The sequence below is a fragment of the Neolamprologus brichardi genome, chromosome 10 (assembly GCF_056152115.1).
Source record: "Neolamprologus brichardi isolate AB-2024 chromosome 10, ASM5615211v1, whole genome shotgun sequence".
NCBI lineage: Eukaryota > Metazoa > Chordata > Actinopteri > Cichliformes > Cichlidae > Neolamprologus > Neolamprologus brichardi.
Window position 1 is genome coordinate 5,123,625 of NC_142113.1, and position 17,238 is coordinate 5,140,862.

The following is a 17,238-nucleotide window of genomic DNA, read 5'->3' on the forward strand; positions in this document are numbered from 1 at the left end:
AGTTTCTCACACTGCGCACGCGCAAACACAAATGTCAGCGAAAAAGACGGCGCAGCGCGGCAGTGCAGCCTGTGATCTGGACACAAGCGATGGAGGCACAACTTGTAGAACTTTGGAAAGCTCATCCGAGCCTTTTCGATGTGGCCTCACAAAATTATCACGACCACAACAACCGTGAAAATAGTTGGATGGACATTGCTGCTCAATCACAGCTGCCTGATCATGTTTTTCATTAGCAATTTAGCAAAGTTGATGGCGGTGGTGTGTCTGTGTGAGTGAAAGACAGAGAGGGAGAGCGAGCGACAGAATTTCTGTTATAACCTTCATTTTATGGACACACAGTGTGAGCACTCGGGTCGCATCAGGTCGTATAGTGCGAGACCCTGCATTGTGACCTATGAACTTCTAACCCCTGCGAGTCAATCGTGCAGTTTGAGCAGGAGCTGAATCGCGCGACTGGAAGGAAAAAAAAAAAAAAATCACACAGTGTGAGCCCGGCCCTCGCTTGTAGAATAAACAATAGAATAATTTTGATTTCAAACCACTAAATTAAATCTAACTTAAATAACAGTTGCTCCGTGTATTGGCTATTTCTGTTTTAAACAACAAGAAACCTCAAAACCCTCTCAGAGAAACTAGTGTTCAAAAGAAGTCTTCTGCTTTGATCTGGCCTAGAAAAACTGTCTTTGAGGCAAAGACTTGCACGAGTGGGACTGCAGTGCAACACTCAGCCCACTGATTCCAGTGCTGTTTTAAAGTGCTGGCTGGGAGAGATGCCACTGGGAGAGCTTTGTTGGCTTTGGGAACTCGATGCTTCCCTGTCCCACTTACAGATGCATTTCCAAGTTAACCCTCCGATCGACTTTAAGTAGTTACAATTTCCAAGTGCCCCGCCACATACTTGTGTGCCATTGCTACGGTGCTGCAAATGGAAGATAATCTGTACATTTGAATGCATGAAACTGGAATAAAAATGTGTCACAAGGTAAAGCTTGTGAGCATCTGGTTTGCATGTCTGTTTGTTTGCTGTACTTCATGTATCTGGTTGAATCCAGTTGTGTAAAGATTTGTACATTTTCAATTAATTTGAAATAAAATCAGTGCTTTTCTTAAATTTAGCCAATTAGCTTTGCAATTTAGATTTTTCAGTCAAAGTAAAAAAATAAAAAATACTCCATAAAACATGCAACAACCTGTTTCTAGTTCTTTCTGAAAATGAGTCGAAGGGTTTGAACTGTGTAGCCTTCCTTCCCACATTCTTCAAATCACTCTCCCAGCTGTGGCGTTCATCCACAGCTCTTTTCATTTCCTACATAACTTTGATTTCTTTCAGATAACAGCGTAGGCATTTCAGAAATGACCTGTTGAGAGGGAGAAGTCTGCTGATATCTCAACAGGTGCTATTCAACATTTGAGGTGTATGTGTTCGGCTAAACAGGAGCCTATGTGGTTTGTGCATCGTTATACAAATTTTAAGACACTTAAAAAGTTGAGTGACTGCAGTACAAAGAATAAATAAATAAATATGTTCAGGTTTATATGAAGCTAATATCTCCATCAAGCTAGTCCCATTGTGTGCCAGTACACAGTGCCTCAAAGCACAGACCAGACCAACAATAGTTGCTCAGCACCCAACTTGCCAAATATCATCTGATTCTCGAAAATTAGATTGAAAAGTTGCCATTTTGACATAGTGGAGAAGACTTGGCATACATTACTGAAGTTTATCTAAAAAAAATTATAGAATGGGAACTTTAGAAGTTGATCAAAAATGACAAGGAATGCTTGATCACTGTGCAAAGTTAGAGACAACAACAGTCAAATTTAAAGCAGGTATAATTTATTGGTTTTATATCAGTGTAGTCACTACACTTTCTCACAGCATGTGCCACCGGCAGATAGAATGATGGATGATATTGAGACTGAAAGACGGCACAGAAACAGCAGCAGCTCAGGAACAAGCCTGTCAGTAAAGTATGTGCTGAGTAAGGCTGCCACAAATGATTATTTTGATAGTCGACTAGTCAGATCATGCATCTGCTCTTATATAACTATCATTAGCTTACAGCTTTAAGTGTTTAAGGTATGTGCTAACTAAAAATAAAGACAAGATGATAGTTTATTAAATTTTAATGACATTTGCAGATTATTAAACTTCACCAAAACAAACTCCTTGCTATCTAAAATATAACAGGACACCGGAGTATATTCTCGAGCATCTCACACTTCTGATAATCAGCTGTCTGCTTGACGTTTATTCAGCTGTGTAAAAACTATAACTTTAATCTCAGCCAAACCGATTTACTCAGGAACAAATAAAATACTAAAAAAGCCAAACAAGAACATTTTTAAGTTATCTAAGTGACTTATATATCATGTTTAACCTGAGTAGCGAAAGACGTTGGTGGGTTTGAAAACGATTTGCCAGGAGTCCGGTGTTCTCACGGCTCTAGTGAGCCTAGCCCCCGGCTAGCTATCGCGCTAGTGGGTAACAGACGTCTCCGAAAACGTCGGAGTGCTTTTGAAAATATGTGGCGTCTTGATAAACTGAGCAGATATTTGAGGTTTACACAGCTACATTCTCACCTGAAAATATGTTAAACGTTTATTTTGTGACCCAGAAAGAATAATAAGAGTAATATTAAAACTAACTAGCTGCCACCATTGTTGGAAACTGAGCTGGGCTGCGCTACTTCTTCTTCTTCGGGGTTTAACGGCAGCTGGCATCCTCGTACATGCAGTGCTGCCATCTTCTGTTTCAGTCCGTTATTACACTCTTAAATCCTACTACTTATTCCTGCGTCTTTTGTGATCTTACAAAGCTTCAAACGACGCGTCGACTATTAAATTAGTCGTCGACGATTTTGATAGTCGACTAATCGTGACTAGTCGACTAATCGTGGCAGCCCTAGTGCTGAGTATGGCCTAGAAATCACAAGGTCGAAATGAAAAGTGCCCCCTAGGGTGGTTGAGAATGACCAAGCTAAGATCATGTGGGACTTCCAGATAGAGATGGACAAACTGGTGATGGCACTTAGCGCAGTGACCTCCAAACTGGGCAAGTGGTTCCAGCAGATCCCATCGACAACATCTGAGATCTCTGTCCAGAACACTGCAGTCCTGGGAACAGCTAAGATGCTATGCAGGACCCTCAAGCTCCCCGGCCTCTGGTAGAGGACCCAAGCTTGAACAATAAAGACTTCCCACAGCCAAGTTTGTTTTTTGTTTTACATACACACACTAATGCAACACCAATGCACAGGAGTTTGCAGTCTTACCTGGCAGTAAATATGAACCAAGTACACCAGCTCCTTAGATTCATAGCCATTCCGAGTCACTTCGCTTTGTTCGTCGCCAAGGGACAGCTGAAAAACAGAGAGAAGGTCTGAGGCATTCGATGAGCATAACATGGGTTACTTCAAGCAATTGTGGTTCTTTAAATACGATTAAAAAGTATTGGTTTATCTTGCCTTGTTTTATCGCATGCATCTCTGCCTGACATATGTGACAAACGCAGGCTCATGAATGGTTTCAGGAGTAGTTTTGTGGGCTTGGGCCATATCAAAGTGCCATCCACTCACAAACTTGTAATAGTAGACCTCGGTCCTCAGTTAATGGAAGTCAGTTCATTTCTTTTTGAGACAAAGTTCTTTTTCTAACGTTACATCTTTCTCTATAGAGAACTGCTTTGGCATGATGAACTACAGAATCACCAGTGACCTGCTGAGCTACACTCAAGGCTCTGCCCCATATATTAGGATGGCCGACCAGCCCCTCCATACTTATTCTAAGCACGTTTTTCAGTGCCCAAGCAAGTAGGTTGAAATGTTGAAATGCTTCACTCTCTTATCAAAAAAACCAGGGATTCATTAATGCTTGGTTACCAGGGTAACCTCAGTTCTCTGAAGACCCAGCTCCACTTGCATGACCAGTCATGGAAGCTCTACTACCACTATGCCTGTTTAATATACACACCAGTCACTTCAAGAACACTCCCTCATTTCTTAAAGAACAAAGGTCATTGTTTGCATTGCATGAAAACGCACAGATCTATGTACATCTGTCTGAACGTGACCCAGAGCTGATGGACTTTTTTGTGGTTGAGCATCCACTCCCCGTACAGTGGTTTCCCTCTGGAGAGCAAATCCGCTCTGGTGTTCAACACACCAGGAACGTGAGTCGGCAGGAGGTGCTTGCTGCTCCACATAATCAGGCAGAGAGAAAGCTTGTGTAATGTCACGAAACAAGCGCATCCCTGACAGTTTATATACACCACCACTGTTGCATTCTGTCCTGACCGAGACATGACAATTTTTCAGGAGCAGCAAGAAATAGAGACCATGGTTCCCTTGGGAAACAGAGCAATGTGCAGGAAAATTTTCTTCATACAACCTCTCGATAGAAAACCCTGAAAAGAACCGGGTCATTTCAAGGTCCAGATATTTAATATTCAGAGTGGGAGACGGCACACTCTTGATACAATTGATGATGAAAATCAAGCCAGACAGGCTGCATAATAGTGCCTGGGTGTTTTTCTCCAGTGCCTCTTCACACATACTAGAAAATCTTTCAAATATACAAACACACTGAGCCCTGCCGCCTGCCAAGGGTTCAGAGTTGCCTAAACATACTTGGAGAAAACCCCAAGGGTGAGCGCCAGTCTGAAAAAGAGGGTCTGCTATTCTTAGACTATGGCCTAAAAGGCATTCAAAATTATGAATTTGTATTTGCTGAAGTGAGAATTGAGGGAACATAAATCCATTTAGGTATCCATTCATTATCTTTTCCAGTGCATTGCTTCCTGCCCTTCAGCCAACAAGAGAAGAAACGTTGCTGTCCAAAGCCCTTTCAGCTCATGCCGTGCTATTGAAACTGGATGGTTTCATTGCAAACTGTAACCTCTGGCAATGCATGTCATGCTCTATGGTTCAGGACCACTCTAATGATCTTCACAGGAAAGAAAGAGAGTACCTGGTGTGGAACCAGGGGCTATTATAAAAGGGGGAGGGGAATGCCATGTCCTTGAAGTGATTGGTCTGTTTAGAAAGATGTGGTGGTAGTGGAGCTTCTGTTATTGGTTACGCCACAAGGTGCTTCCCATAGTGAGATACTGAGTGTGGTTGCAAAGAGAACCAGAGGTTTCTTTATGGGAATGTAGCTCACTCCTGGATTGCGTCAGCAGTCCTAAAGCTAAGCTCCAGTACTTCTCAGGATCTCAAGCTGGACCTGAGGTACAACATCCATCAGACAAATTCAAACAATTGATGCAAATTAAGATCCTGGAAATAAAAGGATATAATGATAATTAAAGTTATGAGCTCCAAGTGAACAGAGGCAACGGCCAACATGCTGATGGAATATAGTAAGTGCTCGCTAAGAGCAAAGTACTCTATTGGGGTAATATGGTACTATCAGGTAGCCAAATATCTTATAGGAGGTAAATTTGCAAAAATCACATGAAAAGTGTGTAAGAACAGAAACACTAGAAACGGTATTCACCAAATTTATAGCACATGTTGTCATATCATCTGGCACTAGGTCTTGTATGCAGAGACACCTCATAATTGGGGTCTTCCAGTGCACATTGCCACTATGACATAATTTGCGTAGCCATGGTGACAGGTTGCCATCCCACCAGTCTATACTGAGGCAGGGAAGACTGGTTGAACAGATTTAATTGTTCAAAACTGCACGTCTTCGTGTTCAACATACTGTTGTTGTCTCTTCTTTGATACTAGCCATTTAATGAAACAGCCTCATGTGGTTTCCCAATCCCTCTTTTATACCAGTGATACAAAGAAAAGTTGAACAGGTGTTTTAATCTTGCATTATATAAGAGCTGGTGCTTTTGAACCTGCTCTATTTCCCATAGGAGAAGCTATTGTGTCAGATAGTTGTGCTAATGTTTGCAATCCCTGTCTCCACTGCAGAGATTCAGGAAGTTCAGAACTTAAAACAGCATTTTCAGGGCAGCCCATCCATCTATGAATCATTTGTCTCCACGTCAGAATAAAAATAAATACAGAACATAAAGAATGAATATCTGATATTCATTTTGTTCTGTACTTGCAAAGGTGAATGAATAGCAGGTCAATGCCATTATGTGTCACTTCTATTCTCCCCAAATCTATGCCTGGTCTTTGGTTGCCAGTCTAATGCAGGGAGGTTTGGTTGCTGATTAATTGATAATAATTAGTTGTACTACTGAGAAAACTGAAAAAGTTTGCAGACACTCTTATTTTGAATAAAAAAATGATTACATTTTGTAAAATACAAATAAAAAAAACCAAATTTTTAACTTTTGTGAAACTGTGAAAGAGTAAGTGACCCGCTCATGATTTGCTGCATCAATATGTTAGATCTGCATTTTGTGTTAGCACAAACAAAAGTTCTGCTTTCACAACAGCAGCATAAAAACTGAGATCGAGGGTATTTATGTGCTGTGTGGGTCCACTAAACAGAGCCTGTCGGAACAATGTCATTGTGCCAGTGAGGGGGACGAAAACACATGGAAGTGTTCTGGATCCCATTAAAGCAAGTTTGATTTAATACAGTTGTTGAATCTTGACTGGTCAGCCTCGAAAGAGGGAAACAGAAGACAGGAAACAGCCTAGGTTAGCTGGTTAGCGCCACTTAACTTTCAAAATAAAAGCAAGGGAATTGTTTACAAGTAAAGCATTTAAAAGGATAAAAGCTAATAAAACAAAAACAAATTGAACTGTACTTGGAAGTTAATACCCAAAAACAAAGCGATGCACTTTTGGAACAAGTCCACAGGAGAAAGACGTCCCAAACGTGGATGGGACGTGGAGAAATTTTCAACTGTTTTTAAAAAATCTACTAAAAGTGTTCATGTTAACATCAGCATTTATTGTTTTTCATGATAGTAAAGTAAAAAGCCACCTTCGATTAACCTGTTAACATCAGGGAGTCAGAACTAAACAAAAGAAAAGTATTTCTGTCAATACTTTTGATCTTGGATTGTTAGCATTGATTAGCATGATTCAATATCATGTGAAAATACAACTCAAGTGAAAAACAACAACAACAACAAAAATCTAGAGAGGAGGTAGTGATGGGCACATGCCTGTGTGCCGCAAAAAGAGAGATTGGTATCCAAAGACAAAGAAGGCTGCATGCAACTGTTACAGTAAAATGTTACCAATAGATGTCAGTAGTTAATCCTAGTTACAGTGGCTGCTGTAGGACCAACAGAGCTGTTGGCTGACAACAACGGGAATCAATGAGCTCGTTTACGCAAATTTTCGTATGTTTGAACCTGACTTCATTTCAGGAGATCAGGCTTGAGGTGAGGAGGAGGAAGAGGATGACAATTTATCCAAAAACTGGCCACGTTCCCCCTTTCCTTTGTGTTTTCTCTGCTTTAGTTAAGGAAAGCCTCCTCAGATGATAAAGCATAGATATGATCCTTTATGTTTTGAGTCAGACAATGCAGAACCTGGCTAATCACCTGGCCTCACAGAAATCATCTGAGGCTGATGCAAGTTTTGGTTTTCCAGGAATTTGATTATCAGGAAATACTTTTTGTTTGCTAAGTAATAAATTGGCAAAGTTATCACGAAATGGGCTGATGGTGTAAAAATGAATGACGTGTCACCGGCTGCTCACACTGCTTAAAAACACACAAACAACACACAAAAAACAACAACAAAAACAACATAAAACCCATCTAAAGTCCAGCTGCTCAGTGGTGACTGGACCAGGGCGAGATGTGGTATTGATCTATTGGTTTTTAAAAAGTATTTTGGTCTGGACTGCACACATGGACCAATCGATAAAACAGGCTGTTATCAACTTAGAACTAGGACACTAGTGTCACCAGTATGACTGTATCGTCTAACCTGACAACGTTTTTAGTGTTTATAAATGATTCATCAATGTCTAGGGATGGGTACCGGTATCCGGTGCCATGATGGGACCGGTTCTGACATAAACGGTAGTAACCAGACCGAAAAGCAGCGCACATTTCGGTGCTTTATTTTTCTGAGCTGTGATACACTTTGAATTCTAGCCAATCATTTTACGTTTCCGAGGATAGTAGGCGGGTCCAGGTACGTACGTTCTTTTAGAGCAGAGCTACAGATTAAAAATGCCCAAGGCGAAGCGGCCAAAAGTCTGGCTGTACTTCACAGCAAAAGATGCAAACTCAGCAGCCTGCAACAAGTGCTTTAAGCTGATACTGTGATACTGTCAAAGGAGGTAACACCTCAAATCCGATGAAACACTTGGCGACGCATAGCGTTTTTTTTTAAAGCCGAGAAATGCGCCGTATTTGATAGCTTGCTGCGAGACCTCACACCGTGCACATCTACTGCGGGTGTGGTGCCTGTTATCTAGTTAGCAACATCCCCCAAAAACACGAAGAGGAGAGTCCTGGCCCCTAGCCCTGCCAGTGTAGCAGAAATGATGAGGATGATGATGGCAGCAGCAGCCGTTCTTCTCTGCGTGAGTAGCTTAATGTTGTTCGTGTGTAATTTACGTTGAGTAGGCTAACCACGTTATTACATTAATGCATGTAAGGTGAACTAGCAAACACCATCGTAGCTACATGCGGCTGTCTTCTTGTTTGATGGCAGATACTCCCTTCACCCTGGACAAAAAGGCTAAAATGACCAAAGAAAAAGTGGAAAACAGTTAAACATGAGAGGTTTTTGGACAAAGTTTGTGTTTTTTCCATTGTTTAAGCACTGCTTCCAGCCAAGAGTGATACCATATATGCCCCATAGCTGCAGAAAAGGCTAACATTGTTATCTTTTTACAAAAAAACAGCTGAACATGAGAGGTTTTCGGACCAATTTTGTGTTCTCCATTCTTTAAGCACCGGTTTGAGCACCGTTTAAGCACCGGCACCGTTTCAAAAGTACCGGTTTGGCACCGGTATCGGATAAAACCTAAACGATACCCATCCCTACTTAGAAGTGGCAGTTATACATATGAGGTCATTCTTTATCCTATCCAAACCCATAACACTGCTCCATGCAGTCTTTTGTCTTAGTGACTTTTATGTGACTGTTACTGTCAGGGTTTGTTTGGTAAAGTTGTTTCTCAGCAATAAAAAGTAAAGAAATGAGGTCATTCAATCCATCAGGTACTGGCTTTTTAAACAAAAGCCATTCTGTCTGGTTTCTGGCTTCTTTCAGTTTTTGCGTATTTGGAGTTTACTGTTTATTTCAATTTATTGCTGTGCTTGTATGTATTTGTTATTACTGATTGCTGTGTATAAGCCAAATTGCCTCTCAGGGACATTAAAGTGCTACTCTGCTCTGCTCTTAAGCAAGTGGTGTGTATGTGTGATTATAAGTTGTTCCACATGATGTTGCTGAGCGTCAATATTTTGCACCCAAAGTTCTTTTGGAAATGCTTCAGGGTGCAGTCACTGTGGAACTTTTTGATTTAGCAATATCCGAGTGTGTTGTCATGCAAACTGTGGGACTCCGTCCAGCACACGAAAGGCTCTGTGCTGTTTCTGCAATACATTTATGTGCGTGTGAACGGTTACGACTCGGTTTGGGATGATGAGGAACTTTCTGGTCACAAAACACTTAAAGGTTAAAAAAAATGTTATGAAAAGAAGATGATACTGTGAACAAAGAGAACATCTCAGGATCACCTTGATTGTGGCAGGGATATACATACAGCAGCTAATATTACCTGAGAAACAAACAATACTGCATAGTAGAGCAAATAAATAAAAATATTTATCACGATATACATTTGAAAATTTGCGATAACGATATAACTGACGATATAATTGACACTAGACAAAATACTTTACAACTCCTCAACTTTATTAGTGCAAAAAAAAAATCTATGTATTTTCACTTAAACAAGCAGCTGTTTTATGTGCATTAAAATTGCAAAATGTAACAGTGCAAATGCAAATTCCTTGCTGACAGTTTAACCAAAAGGCGTTTCCAGTGGAAACTGGCCGACATATCCTCAGCATAACCATGTATAATATCCACAAAACTTAAAAAGAGGTTATACCCACACAATACGGTAATATTATGTTGAAGCACAGTATGTATCACTCCGCGAGGCTCCGTCTACGATAGCCGTAATGCTCCGACAATCCATCAAGCGGTGCGGTTTGGTAGCTTAGCAACGTCGTACTGAAACATTTGACAGATTTTCGAGCACCGTGTACATAAAATCGTTTCGAGGTCAGTAAACACAACCAGAGTTCATACATAAGGCACACGGGATTATAAGGGGCTCTGTCGACTTTCAGAAAAATCAAAGGATTGATTTTAAGTGTGCGGTAATAACGACGGCCCGCTAGCATGCGCTACCAAAAATAGTGCTTTGTTGTGTATCTGACGGACGAAAGCTAAACCAGTTCCACCACTGAAGCTGCAGCATTTTTACAAACCAGTTCTGGTTCATCCGTTTCATTTAACGATCCACTTTCGCTCTTCTCATTCTGCGTCGCCGCCATGTGCGTATGTAAACAAAGGCACTGCGCATGCGCGTTTTACCCAAATTCTATCTCATTTTCCTATCATTGCCCAAAATTACACCGGTATTACCGTGAACGGTACGATATGGCCCAGCCCTACTGCAAAGTAATGCCAGCACAGCAATAGCAGGGTTACAATAAGTCACAGAGGCTTATGTAGCTAAAATCTATTGGCCGGTAAAAAGAGGAATAAACTCCAAGCTTAGAGTCAGATCTGTTGGGTTTGAAGCCAGAATACTAACATGCTCAGAAAATAACACAAAGTAAACACAAAGTGAAGGATTTCTCAACTTCCAGCTGACACATTAACCACAACAATAAAATCTGACTGGTGAATTGAATATATTGATGATCTGTTCTGCTGGGAAACCTCGGGTCCTGTGATTCATGTGAATATCACTTTGATATCTCCCAAACACCTAAACAAAGCTGCAGACCAGGCACAAAGGCAGCAGCCTCCCTATAGCAGGACAATGGCTCCAAAATCTTTTAAATACTCAAATAGTCTTATGGTTTGTTAATGTTTTATAAATATATTTTTCCCTTTTTTTTTTTACTAGTGCATGATATGATGTAATAGGTCTTTATCGTCAGAACGAAGCAGTAATTCAGCTAGATGCTGATTTCCTGGTTACCACAGGGGAACACCAGTAAAATATCTGTGGCACGGTGAGCGGTGAGACTACATGTGTGTTTCTCTCTACAGTTTTGTACACTAATAATGGCAAAAACACTTCAACACTAGTTTCTAGAACATTACACCTAATATGAGTCACACTGTGTATGAACAAAATACAGACTTTTGTTTTATTTCCCAGAAAGACACTTTCTCAAACTATGACTATAACCGTTAGAGAGACCCTGGCTGTGATTCCCAAGTCCCCGATGATCATCTCTGCTGACAGCACGTAGAAATTACAGATAGCATCTACTGAATAAACGAGGCTGGGAGAAAGTGAACTGCAGGTTGGCTCCCAGCTGAAAAACAACAGAACTGAAGTGAGCACCCCGGAGACATTTTCAGCTGTGATGAAGGTTTTAAAAACAAAGGCAGCAGTTTTGCCATTTCAGCGAGCACGTCTGCTTTTATTAAGAACTTTTGAAGAGAACCTGCAAATGCTCCCATGCACCCAACCTGGAAGCATGCTGCACACGTTACCTACCATCCTAGGCCTGTTTTCTGCATTTCCTGCAGCTCGCCACATTGCAATTCGCTTTCAATCCAACCTGTGCTGCACTAGCACACATTGTCCCTGTAACCACAAAGCCAGCTGCAATCATGCCAGCACTTGGCAAACTATGGTTTCAAAAACCACAGCTCCAGAATAATAGCACAGGAACAGACTGCCTTTCACAGGAAATGAGAAACACTGAAGAATTGTGGATATACTGGTTTAAGTTCAAAACCTAGCCACAGATAACAACAAGGCTGACATGAAGGATTTGGATTAATGTCATGAAAATCAAAAGAAAAACACACAAAAAAGTCAAAACAACAACAAAAACCCACACTGGTTTCCTCGCTGTGGTCATGCTGTGCTATATATGGTCATACTGGGGAAAAATATATATCACTGGATGGTCTGTCCCTCAGCTGTTCTTGTTTACACTGTTGTAAAAGCTGGCCTGTGGAATTCCTAAAAGAAAGAGAAAAGCCCTTTCACGTTGATCGTTTTCCAAAGACATTTACTTGGAGATCCGTGTTAAACTCAGCTGTCGCTCTAACAAAGGTTTCTGCATGCAGTGCCACACCAATATCTCGGCCACAAGCTTTTTTTCACGAGTCCTGCAGGCACACAAGGACAACGGGGAAGCACAGCTCTGCAACCGCAGCAGCAGAACTGAAAGGGCAGAAAAAGCCCTCGTACTTACAGTAGGTCAGCTCTAGTTTACGTTCCTTAACGCTCCAACACCTGTCCAGTCTCTGTTCCTCAAGTCTAAGAATGTACATCCAAGCTTGGGTTTCTCCGCCACGGAGCACAATTCCCCTTGGCGGGACGTAAATGTCAGCTCCCCACTTTCTTTCACATACAGTGTAAGCACTCCCAGTGTGGGATCCGGGGAGAGAAAGCGAGAGGAGGGGGCAACAATATCATCAGCAGCTGGTGTTAGAGGATGAAAGCCGGTTTGGTGGATTACTCAACGGGACAGCTTTCATCTCCTCCATTTTGCCTTCTCTTCCACTCCACCATTGGGATGCCCAATTTTAAACCTTCTTTCTCTGGAGGCTGGCACCCAACGCAACTTTGAAAATCTGACTAGCAGCAGCAAAACAAATGGAAACAACCTGGTTTAAATGTCCAAAAAAGAACAGCAAAAACAAAACAAAAAGATAGAGGTGTTCTTTAGTCCTGTTCTGGCAACCTCACCGTCTGCTCTCCGTGTCCTGCACCACATGCTATTCTCTTTTTTCCTCCTCTTCCCTGTCTGACATGCTGGATCACCCCTCCCCCTTCTCTCCTCCTCTTAACCCTCTCTGGTTGGTATGTTCCCAGGACAAAGAGCAGGGATGGAGAGAGAGAGAGGAGCAGAGGAGAAGGAAAGGGCAGGAGGGGAGAGGGTGTGCGTGCACTTGCCAGGGAGCTTTTCCCTCCTTCCACATCTGCAGTCCTCTCTGTGCTGTCCTCAAGCAAAGTGGCGTCTGACTGAAAGTGATCTACTGAGGAGACCGCTCTTCCAAGAACACAATTACCATGACTTCCCATTATTAAACTTCAAAACACACTTTTCAATAAGTGATGATCTGCAAATGCAGTAAATAATGGGAAGCTATTCATATAACCTAATAACCTAAATAAGCTCCCAGCTTGCACCACTTGCAAAGTAGAAATAGAGTCACCAAAAATACACCCTGCTAAAGGGTCTGCTCCCAGCCAGCTACCTCAAAAAAACTGAAGCGGAAGTTGAATTAGCTGTGGCAACTTCACGTGTGCCATCCACATATATGGATTAAAAAGAGACTGCAAACAGCCTGGCTTACCAAAAAGGTAATAGCCACGAGGGTACAGAGCCGCATGGGGCGTGCAAGTCTCTCAGTTCTGCGTGAAAAACATGCAAACAAACAGTCCAATTCAACTTATGGGTACAGACTGTGGCGGAGGTGTGGCTGCAGGCTCAGCTGCAGGGGAGGGGTGGTGCAGTGAGCTCAAGGGGCGGTGCCAGGCAGGTGAGTGGACAGGTGGTGGTGACGGCACTGACGAGCTCTCGGCTGTTTTTAGTGACGCTGGAGTGGAGAGGAGGAGGGTTCTTCAGAAGGTGTGCACAACGCCGAAGGAGAGCAGCAGTGGGAAGTGTGTGTGCGTGTGTGTCCTTCTACGCAGATTTCTCAAGACGGTGTGACGATCACAAATATCTCTAACACCACCTGCTGCACTACCTTTTACCAAAGGAATGGTGCAGTGTGACAGCAGTCACCACTGAGCCAAAACTTTCTAAGCCTTCATAAAAACACAGATTTCCACATAAGCTGTGAGCCATTCCTCTCAGCTGAGACGCCCGCTCTGACCGACTGCTGGAGAACAGCTTCACTTCGTTTTCTACTATAAGTCTGCTTATGAATATCAAATGATAATCCAATGATGACCCAGTTCATTCTGTCTCTGCTGTGCTGTGCCAGTGACAGGTTGGACTGATTTATCCAAACCACATGTGCAGAGGTCAGATATAAGGCTGGGTATCGTCACCGATTTCTAGAATCGATTCAATTCCGATTCACAAGGTCCCGAATCGATTTGATTCACTTCGATTTGAATCTGGGAAATTTTGACAGTCAGAAATATTATAATTCAGATCAGTACATTTACATATTTTTGTATCTATAAAAAGGAAGCTGACACTTTCCAGACTTTATCAGAGGTGTGAGCATCACAGCAGAGGCCTTTGTGTCAAAGGAGCTGAAGATAAAACACAGAAAAACATGAAGGTGATTTTCCTGGCCTGGATTTTATAAAAATATTCTGCAGTACATCAAAAACGAAAGAAAACCATCAATTTATGAACATTACCTCTGAAGTTACAGCGGTTTTATTAGAGACATGGCTAAGCGTTTTCCATTTTGCATAATTTTAAAAAAAGTTTAAATTTGTTCAGTATTGAACGGCAGAAATTAGGTTTTATTTTAGGAAGTATATAAAACGGAGAAAAAAAAACGTCGGCCGACAGCGCTGTAAACAACGGTAGACTTGTGCGTAACAAGCAAGCGAATAATGAAGAAAACAGTACAGAGAGAGAGCTGTGCATCGTGGTCGAAGCAAAACAGTAAAAGTCAGAGTGAATTCATGACGATGTTTATGTGAAGCTAGTTTGGATCTTCTTTTGCTGCTGGTTCGGTCAATATTGTTTGGAGAGACATCAAACTAACAGCTTTAGAATCAGCGCAAAAAGGGCGTGAACACAAAGAGCGGACCCGCCGACAGATCAGAATCAGCGAGCTGTCGGCTTTCAGCCCCGACCGTGAGAAAGGCGACATCTCACTGATTCTGATCCGCGGGTCGCGCTGTGTGTTTACATCTTTGTGCAGAATCCGTGTTCCTGCTCTCATTTACTGTCTTAGCTGTTTGGTGGTTGTTGAAATTTTGCGAGATTTCACCAGAGATTCTGGCATTTCGGGCAAAATAAATTTGTATTAAAAAATCGATTCAGGATTTTAATGAATCGATTTTAATCGATAAATCGATTATAAAAACCCACCCCTAGTCAGATATTATTGTTCAATTCAATTCAATTTTATTTATATAGCGCCAAATCACAACAAAAGTCGCCTCAAGGCGCTTCATAGATACAGAGAAAAACCCAACAATCATATGACCCCCTATGAGCAGCACTTTGGCGACAGTGGGAAGGAAAAACTCCCTTTTAACAGGAAGAAACCTCCAGCAGAACCAGGCTCAGGGAGGTCAGTTAGTCAGATATTATTGTTCCAGGAAACATCACTGTAGTCCAACTTGCAGACACAAAAAGCTAAAAGCACTGATTGAACACAACTATTTCCCACGTTCCTGTGTTGCCTGTGGAGAAAATACAGCAGTGGAGAAATCTCAAGTTTTGTTTCTGACTCTAAAATTAGTTATTAGAGACACCCAAGCAGTCAGGCACTGAGTGTGTGGTTTCTACTGTACACACCTCACTGACGGACAAAAGTTGTTTGCAACACGCACTTCCAATGAAGACACGTCACCAAGAGCTACAACGGTTAACCTCATGGTGAGGAAAAACCACACTGCCTAGAAAATATTTATGCATATTACACATTGTGTGTCTAATCCATCACACAGATACTGAGATATTTCAGTCCAGACCAACGTGGCAAACAGATGGCTCGACAGAAACGCTAATGTGTGAATAAAAATAACAGTGTGATCGGTATCAAGCATTTATGATATTTTTAATTATACGTATAACACTTCAAAATAAAACACCAACATTATTTTTATGTATCTAAATAGAGCAGCAGTGCTCGACAGCCCAGATTGCTCTACTTTGTTTTCTCTGCTGCAGAGCTGATCGCTCCAAACGGCTGCAAGAGCCTGACACAAAAGTGTCAGGCCAATAAATTCGCCTGCGCTACAAAGCAAACAGAATGAGTTTATTAAATCATATTTCTCTACTAGTTATTAAAGTGTATGTCAGTACACTAGGTCAGAGCTTCTTATTAATGTGTTATGATTACAGGCTGAAGTTTGCAGAACATAAAATATGACTAAAAATAAATGGCGGGTCTCCAGTGGCACCATTTTCACACTGTAGTATTTTTACTCGGATGTAGAGCTGAAGGGGTTTCGAGTGCACGGCTGCCTGTGGGCCTTTGCTGCAGTGTGAAGGAGCTGGATCTAAAAATCATTAAAGCTAAAAAAATAAAAATAAAAATAGGGGTCTAACCGTACTGAGGAGAGCAATGGAATTTAAACAGGGGGAGAGAGGTCGCTGTTAGGGGATGAGATGATGGTTTGGAACAAAAAAATCCTATTTTCTTACTTTAGCTACATATATTTGCACACAGATTATAAATCTATACATTTTGGAACTTGAAAACAATTCATTGTTTACACTCACATGCAAACATATTCAAGTTATTTGATGAACATGCAAACTCTCAGCTTTGATTTCAGGGCCTGAGCAAAAATACGACAGGAATTGGTCATTTCTAAACACAGTTCCCTGTTTTTGGGAGCTTAAATACAATTTGGAAATTCACCCAAAAGCGGGTAAGATGCATGCATTTCATTCAGTATTTTTTTTTTTTTAATGAAGCCCATAAAAGATCTGGAAAAGATTCCAAGTGCAGTATTTGAAAATGGATGTTGCTGCAGTGAACCTACAACGTGGACTCTCAATTTAACCCTTTAAGACCTACCATAGAACCAAGTCCGCCAGAGCTTATATTATATTTTTACATGTTGTAGTGCCATTTTTGGGAGCATTTCAAGTTGCTATACATCTATACAACAATTACAGCCTAAATTTTAATAATATGTCTGCATTAAGTCCATAGTAATTACATAAATTGCAAAAAAGTGCAATAAACTACAAAAAAATTGAAAATCGTTTTTGTTTTTTTAACATATATTTCTAGTTAGAGAAATTTAAGAGGCTTATCCCTCAAAACTGTAAATACAAAAAAGTTGCACAAAATAGTTTCCCACCACAGGAAATTTATTTTGAGTGTCTTCATAGTTTTATTTTTGAAATACACCAATTTTTATACACTGCAGGAAAAACGAAAATAAATATTATACTGCAAATTTGCAAAAAAGCAGCAT

General features: G+C 41.2%; 1 protein-coding gene across 6 annotated transcripts in view; it reads right to left on the reverse strand.

The window, feature by feature from the left end:
* arhgap32b (Rho GTPase activating protein 32b) overlaps positions 1 to 17,238 on the reverse strand; it is a 142,683-nt gene that overhangs the window by 42,991 nt on the left and 82,454 nt on the right. For 5 of the 6 annotated variants that reach the window (XM_087847097.1, XM_087847099.1, XM_087847098.1 and 2 more), the window contains one exon: positions 3,279 to 3,365. In XM_087847097.1, the coding sequence (XP_087703223.1) occupies positions 3,279 to 3,365 (87 nt within the window). Of the gene's footprint in view, positions 1 to 3,278; positions 3,366 to 12,352; positions 12,949 to 17,238 lie in introns of those variants that run through there. The other variant, XM_087847101.1, reaches the window with a different exon arrangement.